General features: G+C 49.2%; 1 protein-coding gene across 6 annotated transcripts in view; it reads left to right on the plus strand.

Moving 5' to 3' along the window:
- FCSK (fucose kinase) overlaps positions 1–15,821 on the plus strand; it is a 36,311-nt gene that overhangs the window by 11,483 nt on the left and 9,007 nt on the right. For all 6 annotated transcript variants that reach the window (XM_056824599.1, XM_056824588.1, XM_056824592.1 and 3 more), the window contains 13 exons: positions 3,856–3,956; positions 4,869–5,020; positions 5,796–5,846; positions 7,776–7,901; positions 8,447–8,519; positions 9,570–9,667; positions 9,903–9,983; positions 10,369–10,488; positions 11,484–11,655; positions 12,991–13,103; positions 13,844–13,945; positions 14,717–14,887; positions 15,692–15,762. In XM_056824599.1, coding sequence (XP_056680577.1) covers positions 3,875–3,956; positions 4,869–5,020; positions 5,796–5,846; positions 7,776–7,901; positions 8,447–8,519; positions 9,570–9,667; positions 9,903–9,983; positions 10,369–10,488; positions 11,484–11,655; positions 12,991–13,103; positions 13,844–13,945; positions 14,717–14,887; positions 15,692–15,762 — 1,412 coding nt within the window. In that variant the 5' untranslated portion in view covers positions 3,856–3,874. The remainder of the gene's footprint in view (positions 1–3,855; positions 3,957–4,868; positions 5,021–5,795; positions 5,847–7,775; positions 7,902–8,446; positions 8,520–9,569; positions 9,668–9,902; positions 9,984–10,368; positions 10,489–11,483; positions 11,656–12,990; positions 13,104–13,843; positions 13,946–14,716; positions 14,888–15,691; positions 15,763–15,821) is intronic.

The raw sequence follows: 15,821 nt of genomic DNA on the forward strand, positions 1-15,821 counted from the left end.
TTCTCCGTGCTGAGCTTGGTTTTTCTCAGCAGGATCCTGTTAGCCTTCTTCAAGGAGGAGATTGAGTCTGGGAAAGACCCTTTTTGGTGATCAGAAAGTTGATAAAGCCTCAGTTCTTCCCTTCCAAACTTGCAGGAACTGAGGGAACCTGCTAGATTTGAACTAATCCTGCTGGGACTTTCTCGGGTATCCAGGAGTTCCTGAAACCCTGGCACAAAAGAAGAATAGCTATGTACTTCCTAGATGGGTACTATTTTTCTATCTCCATCTCTGCCCTTAACAAGCCATTGTTTGCCTCAGTTTCCACATCTGTAAAATGCTGGAGAAGGAAATGGCAAACCGCTCTAGCATCTTTGCCCAGACAAAGTTGACTGAACAACAGCAGCTCTCTCCTTAAGGAGTTTAGTGTGTTATGACCAAGGGGAAACGGAGATGTTCCAGCTGGAAGGTCTTTAATCCCAGGAGGTTGATTCTGGGACTGAGCAAGAAAGGGCTCATTTAAAGTCTTTCTACTCTGTTTAGGGAAGTGGGGAAAGGTTTTCCGTCAACATTTCTATTTAAAAAGATGATTAGGTAATTTAAGGGGTTAGAGGTGACCCTGGGTTCTGGACAGCTGTGCCAAGAAAGCATAAACCCTGGCAGCTTCTCCCCAGGATGGAAAGGCGTCCGGCACAGTGCTAGGGACAGACAGACAGTCTCTGCTCTCTCAGGACCAGCCTCACACATTTGGAGAAGCTTATTTTTACCAGAAGGTTGGGCTGCTAATGAGAAAAGCTGTCAGTGTGACTAAAGAAGCCATTTGCTGATAGAGGAACTTTTCTTGACTATGCCTCCCCACTCCCTTGCTCCCATTTGCACAAACATTTCCAAACAAAAACCATTTCTTTTTATCGAAGATGAAAGGATGGTCACTTACAGTCATATAGCCTAGGTAAGAATTCTGGTGTTTTTTTTAACCCTTACCCTCTTCTGTCTTAGAATCAACACTGTGGATCAGCTCCAAGGCAGAAGAGTAGTAAGGGCTGGGCAGTGAGGTTAGGGTCAAGTGACTTGCCTGGGGTTATACATCTAGATGGTCACTTCTTCCTCCAGCTCATTTTACAAATGAGGAAACTGAGGCAAAGAGGGTTAAGTGACTTGTCCAGTTACACATCTAGTTTGTTACTTTTTTCTCCTGCTCATTTTACAAATGAGGAAACTGAGGCAAACAGGATTAAGTGATTTGCCTAGGGTTACACATCTAGTTTGCCATTTCCTCCTCCAGCTCATTTTACAAATGAGGAAACTGAGGCAAACAGGATTAAGTGATTTGCCTAGGGTTACACATCTAGTTTGCCATTTCCTCCTCCAGCTCATTTTACAAATGAGGAAACAGAGGCAAACAGGGTTAAGTGATTTGCCCAGGGTTACACATCTAGTTTATTACTTTTTTCTCCTGCTCATTTTACAAATGAGGAAACTGAGGCAAACAGGATTAAGTGATTTGCCCAGGGTTACACATCTAGTTTGCCATTTCCTCCTCCAGCTCATTTTACAAATGAGGAAACAGAGGCAAACAGGGTTAAGTGACTTTCCTAGAGTCACAGAGCTTTTAGGTGTCTGAGGCAAGTTTTGAACTCAGGTCTTCCAGACTCCAGGGCTGGCACTCTATCCACTGTACCACCTTGCTGTGAACCTAATCAGGTCACAGACATTGATTAAGTACTTACTACATGCACTGAGGATCCAAATAAAAAGGTAAAAATGTTCACATCCCTAGGAGGCTCCTATTCAAATGGAGGAGACAACATGCATGTCTATATAAGATACATATCTCATGTGTATGTACATGTAAGACCACACTGATTAAGTGGAAGGCGCCAACAGCTGGGGGACCAGGAAGAACCTGCAGAAGGTGGGATTTGAGCCAAGTCTTGAAGGAGCCAGGGAGACAGTTTGGACTCAGTTCAGACTTTGAAAGTGTCTTGGAGGATTTCACTGAGAATCTGGGTTGGTTCCCAGATCCCTTTACAACCTCCTTGCTGCCCCTTCCACACCCTGACGCCTGGCAGATCTTGTCCCTGGTGCCTCTCCTCCATCCCTATCCCCATCCCCTGCCTGCACTGTCCTGAGGGAAGAAGCATGAAGAGTTCCCCAGAAAACCTTTCCGCCTCAGGAGCCAGGGGGTGACATTTTTTAGGGTTTTCTAGGGAAACAGGAAAAATTCAGTTCCCAATGCAGACATTTTGTAAGAGCTGCAGTGAACTGGGGTGAGGGCTGGGGGGCTGGTGGATGGAGGTCTAATTTCAGCCTTAACCATAGGAGAGGCAGAGAAGGACACTAATGAGGGGTGGCTGCTGCTCTGAACCACTGTTTCCCAAGGGCTGGCCACCAGAGCCAGACAGGTGGTTGGCTCCCCCACGTGCCTCCTCCAAGCTCTGGGCACAGGACCGAAAGGGCTCCTGATTTTTGACCCCTACCAGAGATACAAGCATAGCATCTGGCATGGAGGAGGGTTTCAGGGGAGGACCAGTGATCTCAGGGCCCCAGCAACAAGTCACAGCAAATGGGTGACACAGATGGAAATGGAAGTTTGTGTTTGGAGGGCTACCTCTAGGGGACTGGGGGACATTTCCAAGGTGTTTAAGAGGTATACTTGGACTTTGTATTGTTTCATGGAGTCAGAGAATGAGGTTGTATTGTATTGCTTTTTGGGCACCAGGCTAGCTCTGGAGAGCCCACATGTATCCTAGCCCTGCAGGACATCTATCCTTCCTTCCTTCCTTCCTTCCTTCCTTCCTTCCTTCCTTCCTTCCTTCCTTCCTTCCTTCCTTCCTTCCTTCCTTCCTTCCTTCCTTCCTTCCTTCCTTCCTTCCTTCCTTCCTTCCTTCCTTCCTTCCTTCCTTCCTTCCTTCCTTCCTTCCTTCCTTCCTTCCTTCCTTCCTTCCTTCCTTCCTTCCTTCCTTCCTTCCTTCCTCCCTTCCTCCCTCCCTCCCTCCCTCCCTCCCTCCCTTCCTCCCTTCCTCCCTTCCTCCCTCCCTCCCTCCCTCCCTCCCTCCCTCCCTCCCTCCCTTCCTCCCTTCCTCCCCTTCCTCCCTCCCTCCCTTCCTCCCCTTCCTCCCTCCCTCCCTCCCTCCCTTCCTCCCTTCCTCCCTTCCTCCACTTCCTCCCTCCCTCCCTCCCTCCCTCCCTCCCTCCCTTCCTCCCTCCCTCCCTCCCTTCCTCCCTTCCTCCACTTCCTCCCTCCCTCCCTCCCTCCCTCCCTCCCTTCCTTCCTTCCTTCCTTCCTTCCTTCCTTCCTTCCTTCCTTCCTTCCTTCCTTCCTTCCTTCCTTCCTTCCTTCCTTCCTTCCTTCCTTCCTCCCTTCCTCCCTTCCTCCCTCCCTCCCTCCCTCCCTTCCTTCCTTCCTTCCTTCCTTCCTTCCTTCCTTCCTTCCTTCCTTCCTTCCTTCCTTCCTTCCTTCCTTCCTTCCTTCCTTCCTTCCTTCCTTCCTTCCTTCCTTCCTTCCTTCCTTCCTTCCTTCCTTCCTTCCTTCCTTCCTTCCTTCCTTCCTTCCTTCCTTCCTTCCTTCCTTCCTTCCTTCCTCCCTTCCTTCCTTCCTCCCTCCCTCCCTCCCTTCCTTCCTCCCTACAAGGTATTTCCTGAGTCACCTAGCTTCCCCTCCTACAGGAGACTTTCTACTGTTCATCTTCAGCTTCTTGGCCTTTGTTGGTTCGTTTCCTGTAATTACCAATCTTCACTAGCTCTAAAGATCCAGCTGCCCAGAGGACACAGGGGCAATGCCCTAGGGCCAGGGAAACTGGCAACTTCACCAGCCCTCATGGCCAGGGAGGAGTACCTCAATCCAGCATTTCTGAGGGCTTCTTCTCTTCCCAGGTCCAGGCCCTGGGCTGAGATGGAGCATCAGAATGGTGTGAATTGGACGGTCATTGTCCTGACGTGCCAATACAAGGACAGTGTCTATGCCTTTCAGAAAGGTAGGTGTCTTCCCCCACCCCCATTTTTTTTAACCCTTCCCTTCTGTCTTAGAATCACTACTGTGTATTGGTTCCAAGGCAGAAGAGTGGTAAGAACTAGGCAATGGGGGATAAGTGACTTTTCCACGGTCACACAGAGAGGAAGTGACAGGCTTGGCTCTCTAACTACTGAGCCATCCAGCTGTTCCCCACTACCCCCATTTCTGACCATCCCCAGGGAGCAGACCTAGTATCTCCATATTCCTTGGAAAGAGGGTACGCCCTGGACACCTTTTATCCCTGAGGATCAGAAACCTCAGGGCACATAGCCCCCATCACAGTGATAAACCCTTCTGGGTAAACACACCTGCAGAGCACCATGTTAGGTTCTGGTGGGAGACAGAACTGAGATAAAGATGGGGCACGTGCCTTTATGGACTTTAAATTTTAGGAGAGGGATCAATCAATTAATCAACATTTATCCAGGACCTACTGTGTGCCGGGCTCTGTGCTAAGTGCTGGGGATACAAATGCCTTCACGGCACTCACAATCTAATGGGGGAGACAGGTACCCCGACAAATAGCATATCAGGAGAACTGCACGTTGTCTGGTTGTGGGCTTTGTACCCTATGGGGAAAGGGCGGCGCTGCCGTGGGAGAGCAAGGTCTGGGGTGGCAAGCTTAGACCTCTGGTTTCTCCATCAGGACTCCCCCAGATGCTGCCGTCAGCCTGAAGACTTGTCCCTCCTAACTCCCATACTGCTCTTCTGGGCCGAAGTGGTGGCACTGACAAACCTGTGGCTAAGGGCACCCACCAGGGTTGGGGGACTGGAGTAGGCTCAGGGGAAGAAGAAGAGCCAGAGTTCTGGGGGGTAGGGGTGAGGAGACAGGAAGGACAGTGGGGGAGAGTAATGTGCCTTGGTTTGGTCCCAGAGCTCGAGGTGCGGCAAAAGCGAGAGCAGATACCCCGAGAGACCATCCTACTCACGGTAGAGGATCCCGAGGCACAAGTGGGCAGTGGAGGGGCCACTCTCAATGCCCTCCTGGTGGCTGCAGAGCACCTGAGTGCCCAGGCAGGCTATACGGTGAGTTCAGCACCACCTCCCCAGTCCCCACCGCCGCTGGCCTGTTGGGGGAACTCCCGGGCCCACGTTCAGAGGTATGGACTCTGGTTCTGGTCCTCCACTTAATCGACGTGAGACTTTGAACAGGACTGGTTCGCCAATCTTAGGCTTTAGCTTCTTCATCTGTAAAATGGGCATAACGATCCATTTTCTACTTACCTAAAAGAAAGATGTGAAGCTTAATTAGATCTTAGATGTGGGAGCAGCTCAAATCTGAAGGGTCCTCCTTGTAGTAGAAAAAGTACTGGCTAGGAACTCAGGAACCTGAATGTGAGTCCTACCTCTGCCACTTAACTAGCTGTGTGACTAGGCAAATCACTGAAATTCTAGATCTCCTCTATAAAATGGGATAATAATCATTGTTAAGTGGCCCAGTGGATAGAGCACTCGCCATTGCACCAAGTTGCCTAGAGATGATCATGGAGCCCATGGGAGCTGATGATACCACCAAAGGAGAGAGTGAGCAAAAGAATAGACCAGAAACCCATTGGGAGAAACTGACAGGACAAAGAGGATAATCCAGCATGAAAGGCTATGAAGGAATGACCAGAGGGGCTGGGTAGTGAGGAAAGAGCCCTGTCAGAGAAGCCAAAGATGAGTGACTACCCCACGTCCCACCTGCCACACTTGTGGGTGGGAGCTTTTTCCACCCGTGCTGTGGGCTGTCGGGTGGAAGTGAGAAGTAGACGAGAAGTGAGGCTTGAGTCTAAGACCCCTTGTTGACATTTCCCCTTAGGTAGTCACTTCGGATGTCCTGCACACAGCCCGGATCCTTATCATGCACATGGTGAGTGGTGGAGGAGAGTGGGGTGAGCCCGTTGATCAGGGGCACTTTCATGGATAGATTTCAGGAGGTCCATGAACTGGAATAGGGAAGAAATTACATCTTAATTCAATATAATTGGTTTCCTTTGTAATCTGACATATTTCATGTTATGTAAGCATCATTCTGAGGAGGGATCCGTTGGCTTCATTGGGCTGCCAAAGTGGGCCAGGACACAAACAAGGCTATGAACCCCAGGAATAGATGAAGCTGTGTATGGTCATCCTGGGCATAAGGAAAAGGTTCAGTGGTGAGAGTAAGAGCTGACAGACAGACAGAGAAAGACAGAGAGAATGAGAGAAAGAGACAGAGAGAGAGAAGAGAGAGACAGAGACAGAGAGACAAAGAGAGAGGAGAGAGACAGACAAAGAGAGAGGGAGAGAATGAGAAAAAGAGAGAAGAGAGACAAAGAGAGAGAGACAGAAAGAGAAAGAGACAGAATGAGAGAGAAGGACAGAGACAAAGAGAGACTGAGAGAAAGACAGAAGAGACAGAGACAGATGGAGAGAGATAGAGAGAGAATGAGAGAAAGAAACAGAATGAAAGAGAGAAGAGAGACACAGAGACAGAGAGGATCAGAGAATGGGAGAGAAGAGAGAGAGACAGAAACAGAGAGAATGTGAGAAAGAAACAGAAAGAGAAAGAGGAGAGAGACAGAGACAGAGAAAGAGAGAGAGTCAGAGAGAGGAGAGACAGAGATAGAGCGAGAGAGAGAATGAGAGAGAGATAGAGAGGGAGAGAGACAGAGACAGGGAAAAATGAGAGAGGAGAGGGACAGAGACAAAGAGAGAGACTGAGAGAAAGACAGAGAGAGAAGAGACAGAGAGAGAGAGATAGAGAGACAGAGAGAATGAGAGAGAAGAGAGACAGAGACAGGGAGAATGAGAGAAAGAGAGAATGAGAGAGGAGAGGGACAGAGACAAAGAGAGAGATAGAGAGAAAGACAGAGAAGAGACAGAGAGAGAGATAGAGAATGAGAGAGAAGAGAGAGACAGAGACAGGGAGAATGAAAGAGACAGAAAATGAGAGAGAGAAGAGAGAGACAGGGAGAGAGACAGAGACAGAGAGAATATGAGAAAGAAAAAAGAGAGGAGAGAGACAGAGACAGAAAATGAGAGAAAGAGACAGAGACAGACACACACATAGACAGATAGACAGGGAATTGGGAACTTTGGCTTCTAGCTTCACTTTTCCCCAGGGCAGCCCCCTGACTCTTATGTGTCCCCATCTGTAAAGAGGGACCTTCTTGGCTAAAGAAGCATGCTGAGGCTGACACACTTGGCTCAGAGTGATCCAGGTGCCTTAGATATGTTGGATAAAATGTTTTGTCTGAGGATGGCTTCTCCCTCCACTTTGTACACTCCTGTCTTCCAAGCTGGCTAGAGAGAGGGCTTTTGAGCAAGTGAACAGTTCGGATTAACGTAATATCCATTGAAATATGCCAGAATGATTTTCTTTCTTCTAAAGGCGGGAGAACAGGCAGCAGCATTTCCAGTGCCAGGCTCCAAGGCCTTTGGATTATCCATGGTTCTGTTGTCCATGTCATTGTTCTACTCCTCCAGGGAATGACAAGGGAGAGATAGAAACAGGGAGTTAGTCAAGGAGGAGGGGCTCAGCCAGATTATCCCAAAGAATTCTGCCCAGGAAGGAGATGAGCTAAGAGGTTCTCCACCAGCCATAGGAAAGATTTTGAAATTGCCACCCAGCATTGGTCAGAGAAGGGAGACAAAGGGGTAAGGAATAGGCTCTCCCTGATTGGGAGGTGAAGGGGGAAAGCTCTGTCTCTCCCCCTCTCTTCTGTCTTCCCTCCATCCAAAGGGCCACAAGTCCGTTTCTGGGCTCAGTCCTGCCACATGGGAAGCCTTTCTCTGGCTGACCTCACTCCTTCCCTAGGGCCGAGACTTTCCTTTTGATGACTGCGGCCGAGCTTTCACCTGCCTCCCTCTGGTGGACCCTGCAGCCCAAGTGGAGGCTCTCACCTATAACCTGGACCGGCTGCTGGACATCATGACACACAGGGTGAGATCATCCCTTTAGTCTACTTGAGTGCTCACCGTTAAACATGACAGGACTTTAATATTTTATTTATAACACTCCTCCCAGAAAGTTTCCTACCCCCAACCCTCACCCTGTCATGACTGAGTGCCCTGGGTCCAGGCGGAGATCATGTTTGTTAAAAGCTAATAAATGTTGGCTCCTCCTTCCTCGAGGGAAGGCTTCATTGCTAGAGGACATTTCGGTTAGGAGATGGTTGAATACCTTGGTTCTGGCCTCCCTACATTCATCAGAACTGTGCGAAGATGCTAATGAAAGGAAGGGCAGCTGGATGGGAGTCTACAAGTTCCCGTTATCATGGCGGTCAGGCCCTTGGGCGAGAGGGCCACTAGCAAAATTGGAAGCCCCTGTTTATTCTTTTGACTTTGGGGGCTAACGGCTAGAGTGGTGGCTCTAGTCAACTGGGGATGAAGCCAGAAAGAAGCGGTCTTGGCACCACCCCTCCATCCACCTCTTCTCTCCTCATCTGTTGGGCTGAGCTGCCCATGGACCGTGTTCTCTCTTTACAGCTGGGCCGTGGCTCCCCACCAGGTGTCTGGGTCTGCAGCACAGACATGATTCTCTCTGTTCCAACAAGCCCAGGTAATTAGATTTTCAGGTTGAGATGGGCTTGGGGTCTTTAGTAGCGGAGAGGCAAAACCCATTGCCTCCACTCTGGGTCATGGATCTAATGTTTTCTTCCACTTGTCTTTCCTCACTCCCTTTGAGACAGCCTCATTACACTATCTCTGAAAAATGGGTGGTGTAACTCCACCAATCCTTTACTGAGGAAGGACTTCCACCTGAGCCTAAGTGCCCTGGACCATCAATGTGTATATTTATTTTAATTTGAGTTCCAAATTCTCTTCCACCCTTTACCTCTTTCCCCACCTATTAAGACCACCATCACTTTAAAAAAGATTTTTTAAAATAGAAAATAATTTAATAGATTTTTTAAAAATTTCAATTAAAAATATAAACAATTTTATCATATTTTTTTGTTTTATATGCTCACAATTTCCCTCTTTATTTCCTCCCAAAGAGGCTTATATCAAGCATCATTTTGTTATTTTTTTAATAAATAAAAATTCCTCCCCATTTCCCCTTCCTCTAAAAAAAGAGAAAAAAAGTGAAGCTACACGATCACCACAACAGGATCATCAAACCCTTAAACCTAATACATGCAATGTGTATCCCACATTGGCCATGTCCAAAAATGTCCATCTTCTTCTTGCCTCTGGAGTCTATCCCTTCTCTCTCAGGATGTGGATAACAGGCAACACCTTTGGTCTTCCAGAGTTCTCAGGTCTTTCCTACTTCATTCTCTATCAGTTCATACAAGTCTTCTTAGATTTCTCTGCATTTTTCTAGAGCACAAGAATTATACCCATTTACTGTAATTTGTTTGTCCATTCCCCAATAGGTGGATGCCCTTTGAGTTTCCAGGTTTTTTGCTACCATGACTACTATTGGACAATTAAGCTCCTCGAGGACAGGGCTTTTTCCCCCTTTCTTTTTATTCCTAGTTCTTGGCACATAGTAGGTGTTTCATAAATGAGAATTGCTTGCTGACTTGCTATAAAAAAGACCTGTGAATATTTTTGGGGGAGGGGGCATTGCCATTACTGACTAGCCAGTTTCCCTTTTCCTCAGAGATCTGCTGGGATGGTTTCCAAGGAGCCAGAGTGTTCTCTCTGCCTGGGAGTGTGACCTATGCCCAGGACCATGGGGTCTACCTCACTGACTCCCAGGTACCCCCATCCTGCCTCCTGGGTGTCCCCTAATGGGACCTTTTAGTCCAGGGCCTTCTGTCCCATTCTCTTTGCCAGATTCTGTCCTTTCTCTACTTCCTAATCCCAGAGCTGCCACCAGCCCTCCTGGACACCCTCTATTTCAGCACCTTTGTGGGGGGACTGCTGAGAGACTAGGGGGCTGACTTCCCAGGTCTCCCCAGTCATGATGCTGCCTCTTCTTCCTTTGACACAGGGCTGTGTCCTTAACATTTTCTACCAGAGCTCAGAGGCCCAGATACAGCAGTGTGCGAGGCCGGATGGAAGAGTGCCACTGGTATGAGAGAGAACCATTGGGTTGCTTCGGAGTTGGAAGTTGGGAGGGACCTGGGCTTGGCATCCCACCTTGGACCCTCATGAACTGTTGACCCTGGGCAAAACAGTTCCCTTCTAACTGTTGGTTTCTTCATCTGTAAAGTGAGAATAAACTCTGCACCAATAATACCACAGAATTGTTATGGGGGTTTGCAAAGGCTTTTTTGAACGTAAATTCATTTCATCCTCAGAAGAACTCTGGGTGGGATTAATGTTGCCATTTCATAGTAGAAAATGGGGCTCAGAAAGATTATTAGGAGCCAGTGTGGGCTGGTGGTGAGGCAGCAGAGCCTGCTCCCCTTGGCCATTTCCTGGGCGGTCACTCAACCATCTCACTCTCCTTCCAGGTCTCTGGCATTGTCTTTTTCTCTGTGGAGATTGCTGAGCGACTCCTGGCCACTCATGTCTCACCACCCTTGGACGCCTGCACCTACATGGGTCTGGACTCTGGTGCTCGACCTGTCCAGGTGAAGTTCCCATGGTCCCACTCTTCCATCTTCTCCTATATCTCGCTACCTTCTTCTTGGTCTCTGTCTTTCTCCCCTCCCTCTCTTTCCTTTCTCTGGCTCTCTTTTTTCTCCATTTTTCTCTGTCGTTTTCTCACTTGTTCCTTCCTTCCTTCCTTCCTTCCTTCCTTCCTTCCTTCCTTCCTTCCTTCCTTCCTTCCTTCCTTCCTTCCTTCCTTCCTTCCTTCCTTCCTTCCTTTTCTCTTTTTTCCTTTCTTTTTCTTTCACTCTTTTTCTCACACTCTTTCTGTCTTTCTCTGTCTTTCCCTCTTTTTCTTTCTTTCTCTCTTCCTTCCTTCCTTTTTTCCTTTTTCCTTTCTTTTTCTCTTTCCCTTCCTTCCTTCCTTCCTTCCTTCCTTCCTTCCTTCCTTCCTTCCTTCCTTCCTTCCTTCCTTCCTTCCTTCCTTCCTTCCTTCCTTCCTTCCTTCCTTCCTTCCTTCCTTCCTTCCTTCCTTCCTTCCTTCCTTCCTTCCTTCCTTCCTTCCTTCCTTCCTTCCTTCCTTCCCTTTTTTGTCCATCTCATTTTTTTCTCTGTTTCTTTTTTTGTTCTGTCCATGTCTGTGCGTCTATCTCTTCTTTTGGGGTAGTGAGGCAATGATATCAGAAAAGTTGCCTCTCTATAGTTTATCTTTCCTCTAAGCTTCCTGCACCCATACAAGGATGTTACTGAGGAGCCTACAATGTGGAGGAGGGTTAGTCCTGGGAAGATGGTATCACTATTTTCATCTCAATATAAAAATACCCAGACATTCACTTGATTCTCCCCAGTTACTGGGTAGACCTTGATGTCATGATATGGCTGTAGACATTGCTAATACTCCATGGCCTTCTCCATTCTCACCCCTCATCCTCCGGTCCGTGGCTAATGTAGGCTGAGACAAGGGGCTTTAAGGTCCCAGTCTTCTGGGATCCCCTGACCAGCTCATGACTTCTCTAACTCTAGCCCTTGCTCATAGCTGTCGTTATTCTTTGACATTTTGCTGTGCATGGCACGAGATGTCAACCGTGAGAGCTTTCTGGCTGGTTGGCACCCTGAGGTGGGTCAGGGCGACATGGAGGAAGCGGGGAACCAACGGAGAGCACGGGCTGTACTGTGGAAGGAGCTCCGGGACCAGCTTCTTAGCCTTGGTGGGTTTGAACTCTGTCTGCTCTGATGATTGATTCCTGGGGATTGGGGAGCACGCTGGGGAGGGCCGGGATGGATCATGGAGTGGGGTGTGGGGCTGCAAGAAACCATGGTTCCTTTAGAAGACTCTCTGCCTTTCTGGTCTTTTTACATGTTACTCTCTGATCCAGCTCCCCTGGACTTCTTGCTCTTCCTACCACATGACCCTCCCTCTTTAATCTTCTTGCCTTTGCACTGGTAGCCCCTCGTGCCTGGAACACTCTCCCCTCACTTCCCCTTCTTAGTTCCCTGACTTTCTTTAAGACTCAGCTCAAACCCCATCCTCTAGGATGTCTTGCCCATCACCCCCAGCTGGTAGTGCCTTCACCTCCGAGGTTACCTACTGTTTACTCTGAATTTGTCTCATCCATAGCCTGGGAGCTACTTGAGGACAGCGACTGTTAGTCTGATAAGGGGACTTCCCCAGGAATGATGTCGTCTTCTTCCTTTGCCCTCAGCCTCTTGGCTGAAACAGTGCCACTTGGCCAACAGGCGTCTATTAAGTGCCTCCTACGTGCCCTCGTTTGGATCCCCTCCATCAGAAACCCTTGATGGTGCTCAGAGGGCATTACTTTCTGGGCTGTGGGAAAGAGCACTGTATTTGGTGTCATAAAGGGCTGGATTCAAACCCTTCCCTTTCCACGTACCAGCTCTGTTTCCTCACCTCTGAAATGGTCACGATAATATGTGAAGTACCTACCTCGCCGGGGGGCTGTGACTTCTACAGACCTCTCTGCCATAGCGCGAACCTCCCAGAACCTGCCGAGCTTCTACACGTCCCCTCCCCAAGAGGAAAAAGCCCCATTTCTCTCTCATCCCTGTGAACAAAAGAATTGGCCCAATTTCTTTTCTCTGTAACGTCATCATCTTATGCCTTTACGGAGGGGAGATCTCTGTTGTACCCGAGCCTTTGAAAGGGTCCCGGGTCTAAGTCAGGGGTTCTGAACCTGGGATAGATTTCTGGGGGTCCATGAACTTGGATGGGGGAAAAATGGCATCTTTATTTTCACTAACCTCTGGAATCCTGCTTATTTCAATGTATTCTTTTTAGAAACGATTCTGAAAAGAAATGATTCTGAAAATGGTTTTCTCCAAACGTTTGCCAAAATGGCCCAAGATATACAAACCTCCCAAAATGAATCGCTGGGCTAAGCCCAGGCAGTGGGATGAAGAGGGGAGGTGACATTCCATGGACAATAATCATCATCATTATAACTCAGTTTATATAGTGCTTTGACTTTGGGAATACCCAGCTCTCTCGACTCCCCTACACCCTCGTGTGGTCTGTGTCTCCGCAGCTTATATCCCAGACGGCGCCTACGATTACATGACCTTGGCAGCCAGTGCCCACCTCCGCAGCCTGATGCTTCCCCGGGACCTCTTTGCTCAGGTCGTGCACTCCCAGGTGGAGGTGAGCGTGCCTTCCTTCCTGCCTCAGCCCTGGAGACTCCCCTGCGCCCAGCCGTTGCGGGGGACAGAAGACGAGAGATGGTCCCCGTCCTCAAAGAGCTCAGAGTTTAGCTGGGGAGTCAGCTCTCCCCAAACACACTTCCTTTATGCGACGTCCACATGGGATGGGAATTCAGAGGGCTTCATTGTGGGCTGTCTCTTAAATATATGACTTTAAGTGAGTCACTTCCCTTTCGAACTTGTTTCCTCCTCTGTAAAATAAGGGATTTGGCTTCGGTGAACTCTCATCTCTTGCTCTTCTGACATCGGGGAAAGCTTCAGGAGTAGTGAGATGGCTCAGTATGGAGAGAGCCAGGCCTGGGTTCAAATGTGGCCTCAGACACTTCCCAGCTGGGTGGCCCCGGGCAGGTCCCTTAACCCCCATTGCCCAGCCCTTACCGCTCTTCTGCCTTGGAACCAATCCACGGTATTGATTTTAAGAGAGAAGGTATTAGAAAAGAAAAGCTTCCGATGAGCCTTGAAGGATGGGCTTGGAACATTTGGAGAAGAGTGGGCTGAGCAGTCTGGCCTGGGATAAAGCATGAACAGAGGTGCTGAGAGGAGGGAGGGGCAGTGAATGAGGAGAGGCCGTGGGAGAGAGCCAGATTGGGGGCTGGACCCTACAGGAGGGAGCCAGAAGAGGATTGGATGGAAACCACCTTCCGAGCCGAGGCTCATTTCTTTCTTTGCCCGCCTTTACAGAATCCTCAGTTCTTGGAAGCCGGCTGTTCTGTGGTCAATAGCCTGCTGGAGGGAGAGGTTCGCCTGGGCGCTGGGAGTATGATTCAGCATTGCCAGCTCCAGGTAAAAGCTGCTCTTTCTCCACCTGTCTGCCCTGCCCCCCCAACCCTTCAGGGCCCATGTCCAGGAGGCGAGGGCCCCTGAGCAGCCTTGAAAGAAGTGAGGGATTCTGGGAGGGGAAAGTGAGAAGGGGTGGAATTGTACGCATGGAAGATTGCGAGTGGAGCCATTTGGGGGAGCATGAAGTATGTGAGAGTGAGGCATGGGGAGGTAGGCTAGAGCTATAGATGGGGAAAGGTGTTTCCTGCCAAATACACATTTGTATTTCACCCCAGAAGCAGTTGGGAGCCATGGAAGCTTTGTGAGCAGGGGAGCGATGTGGTTGGGCCCATGCTAAAGGAACAGAATTTTGAGAGTTTTGTTGAGGATGGACTGGAGAGTCAAGGTCTGAAGAGTATTGCAATAATCCTCTATGCCTCTGATCTTGAAATTTCTCCTCGTGATCTCTATATCAGGGGCAGCCAGGTGGTATGGTGGAGAGAGTGCCAGGCCCAGGGTCAGGAAGACTCATCTTCCCGAGTTCAGATCTGATCTCAGATTCTTACTGGCTTTGCGAGACTTGAGCAGATCCCTTACTTTGGTTTGCCTCAGTTTCCTCATCTGTGAAATGAGAAGGAAATGGAAAATCACTCTAGTATTTTTGCCAGGAGAACCCCCAGTGGGATCCAGAAGAGTCAGGGATGCCTGAAAATGACCGAATCACAAATCTCTGTATCTGGGGCAAGTCCTTGGTGAGGAGAACTCCCAACAACCACATCCTTCTGTCCTCACCAGGGCCCCATCCACATCGGCCCCGGGTGCCTCCTGCTCGGTCTGGACGTGGCCTCCTCCAAGGACCTGCACGGCTTGGTGCTGAACGACGTCATCCTCCAAGGACACCATATCCAGCTGCAGGGCACTTCCATCCAGGTGTTCACTCTCATTGGGCGCCAAGATGACTGGCAGGTAGGCTTGTGCCTGGTCCAGCTGCCCTTCACACCTGAAGGTTCCTAGAGAGGGGGACTGTAGAGATCATCTCAGCTCATAAAGCTGGTGCTGGCTGCCTGGGCTCGATTCACCGGGGGCATAGGAAAGGGAAGACCTAACGCCGGCCCTCAAGTAGCTCCTAGTCTTGTGGGAAGGCATCCCCTTCCCCCTTCCTTCATCCAACAGCCTTCACAGTGACCAACAGTACCAAGCTAAGTAGGCAGAGAAGCTCCCCGAGGCCAGGAACCTGGGAGAGCTTTCCCTGGATTCCCTCCTCCTTGGCCAAAAGGACTTATTTATACATGGACTGACATGCACAAGGAGCATTTTATGCCATCGTGGAGTGCTGGCACTGGAAGGGACTTTTCTAGAGGCTATTTAGTGAAGTCCCTTCTTTTTTATAAATGAGAAAATTAAGCCCTGCAGAAGAGAGGTGACTCTTGGGTAAAACTCAATCTCATTAGCTCTCAAGTGGCAGCTTCTTTGGAGGGGTGGGGAAGGGGGAGAGAGCAGTGTGGTTGTGGTTACTTGTTGGTTTTAGAAACTCTCTTAGGGTGTCTCAGTCATAAGGGTTTAAAAATTAAAAAAAGAAAAGAAAAGAAATGCTATAGACCCTTTTTTTGTATTTTTTCCACTCCAGAAGGTTTGAACCTTGTTTTCTGCCCAGGGCTGATTGGTTACTCATCTCCACCTCCCTCTGGCCTTTGCTCTCTCTGCCTCCTTATTCCCACTACTACTTGCTAATTGTTTTCTTTTGACTATTCCCACCTCTTCCCTCTCTAGTGCCCAATATTGGAGAAAGGTACATATCTCAATGTGCCATGGAATGAGTTCTTCCAGAGAACAGGCATCCGGTAAGGGCCTTTGGGTCCATCAAGGCAGCCATAGGGCCTGGATGACCCCAGTGGGGATG

This window comes from Monodelphis domestica, chromosome 1 (assembly GCF_027887165.1).
Source record: "Monodelphis domestica isolate mMonDom1 chromosome 1, mMonDom1.pri, whole genome shotgun sequence".
Lineage (NCBI taxonomy): Eukaryota > Metazoa > Chordata > Mammalia > Didelphimorphia > Didelphidae > Monodelphis > Monodelphis domestica.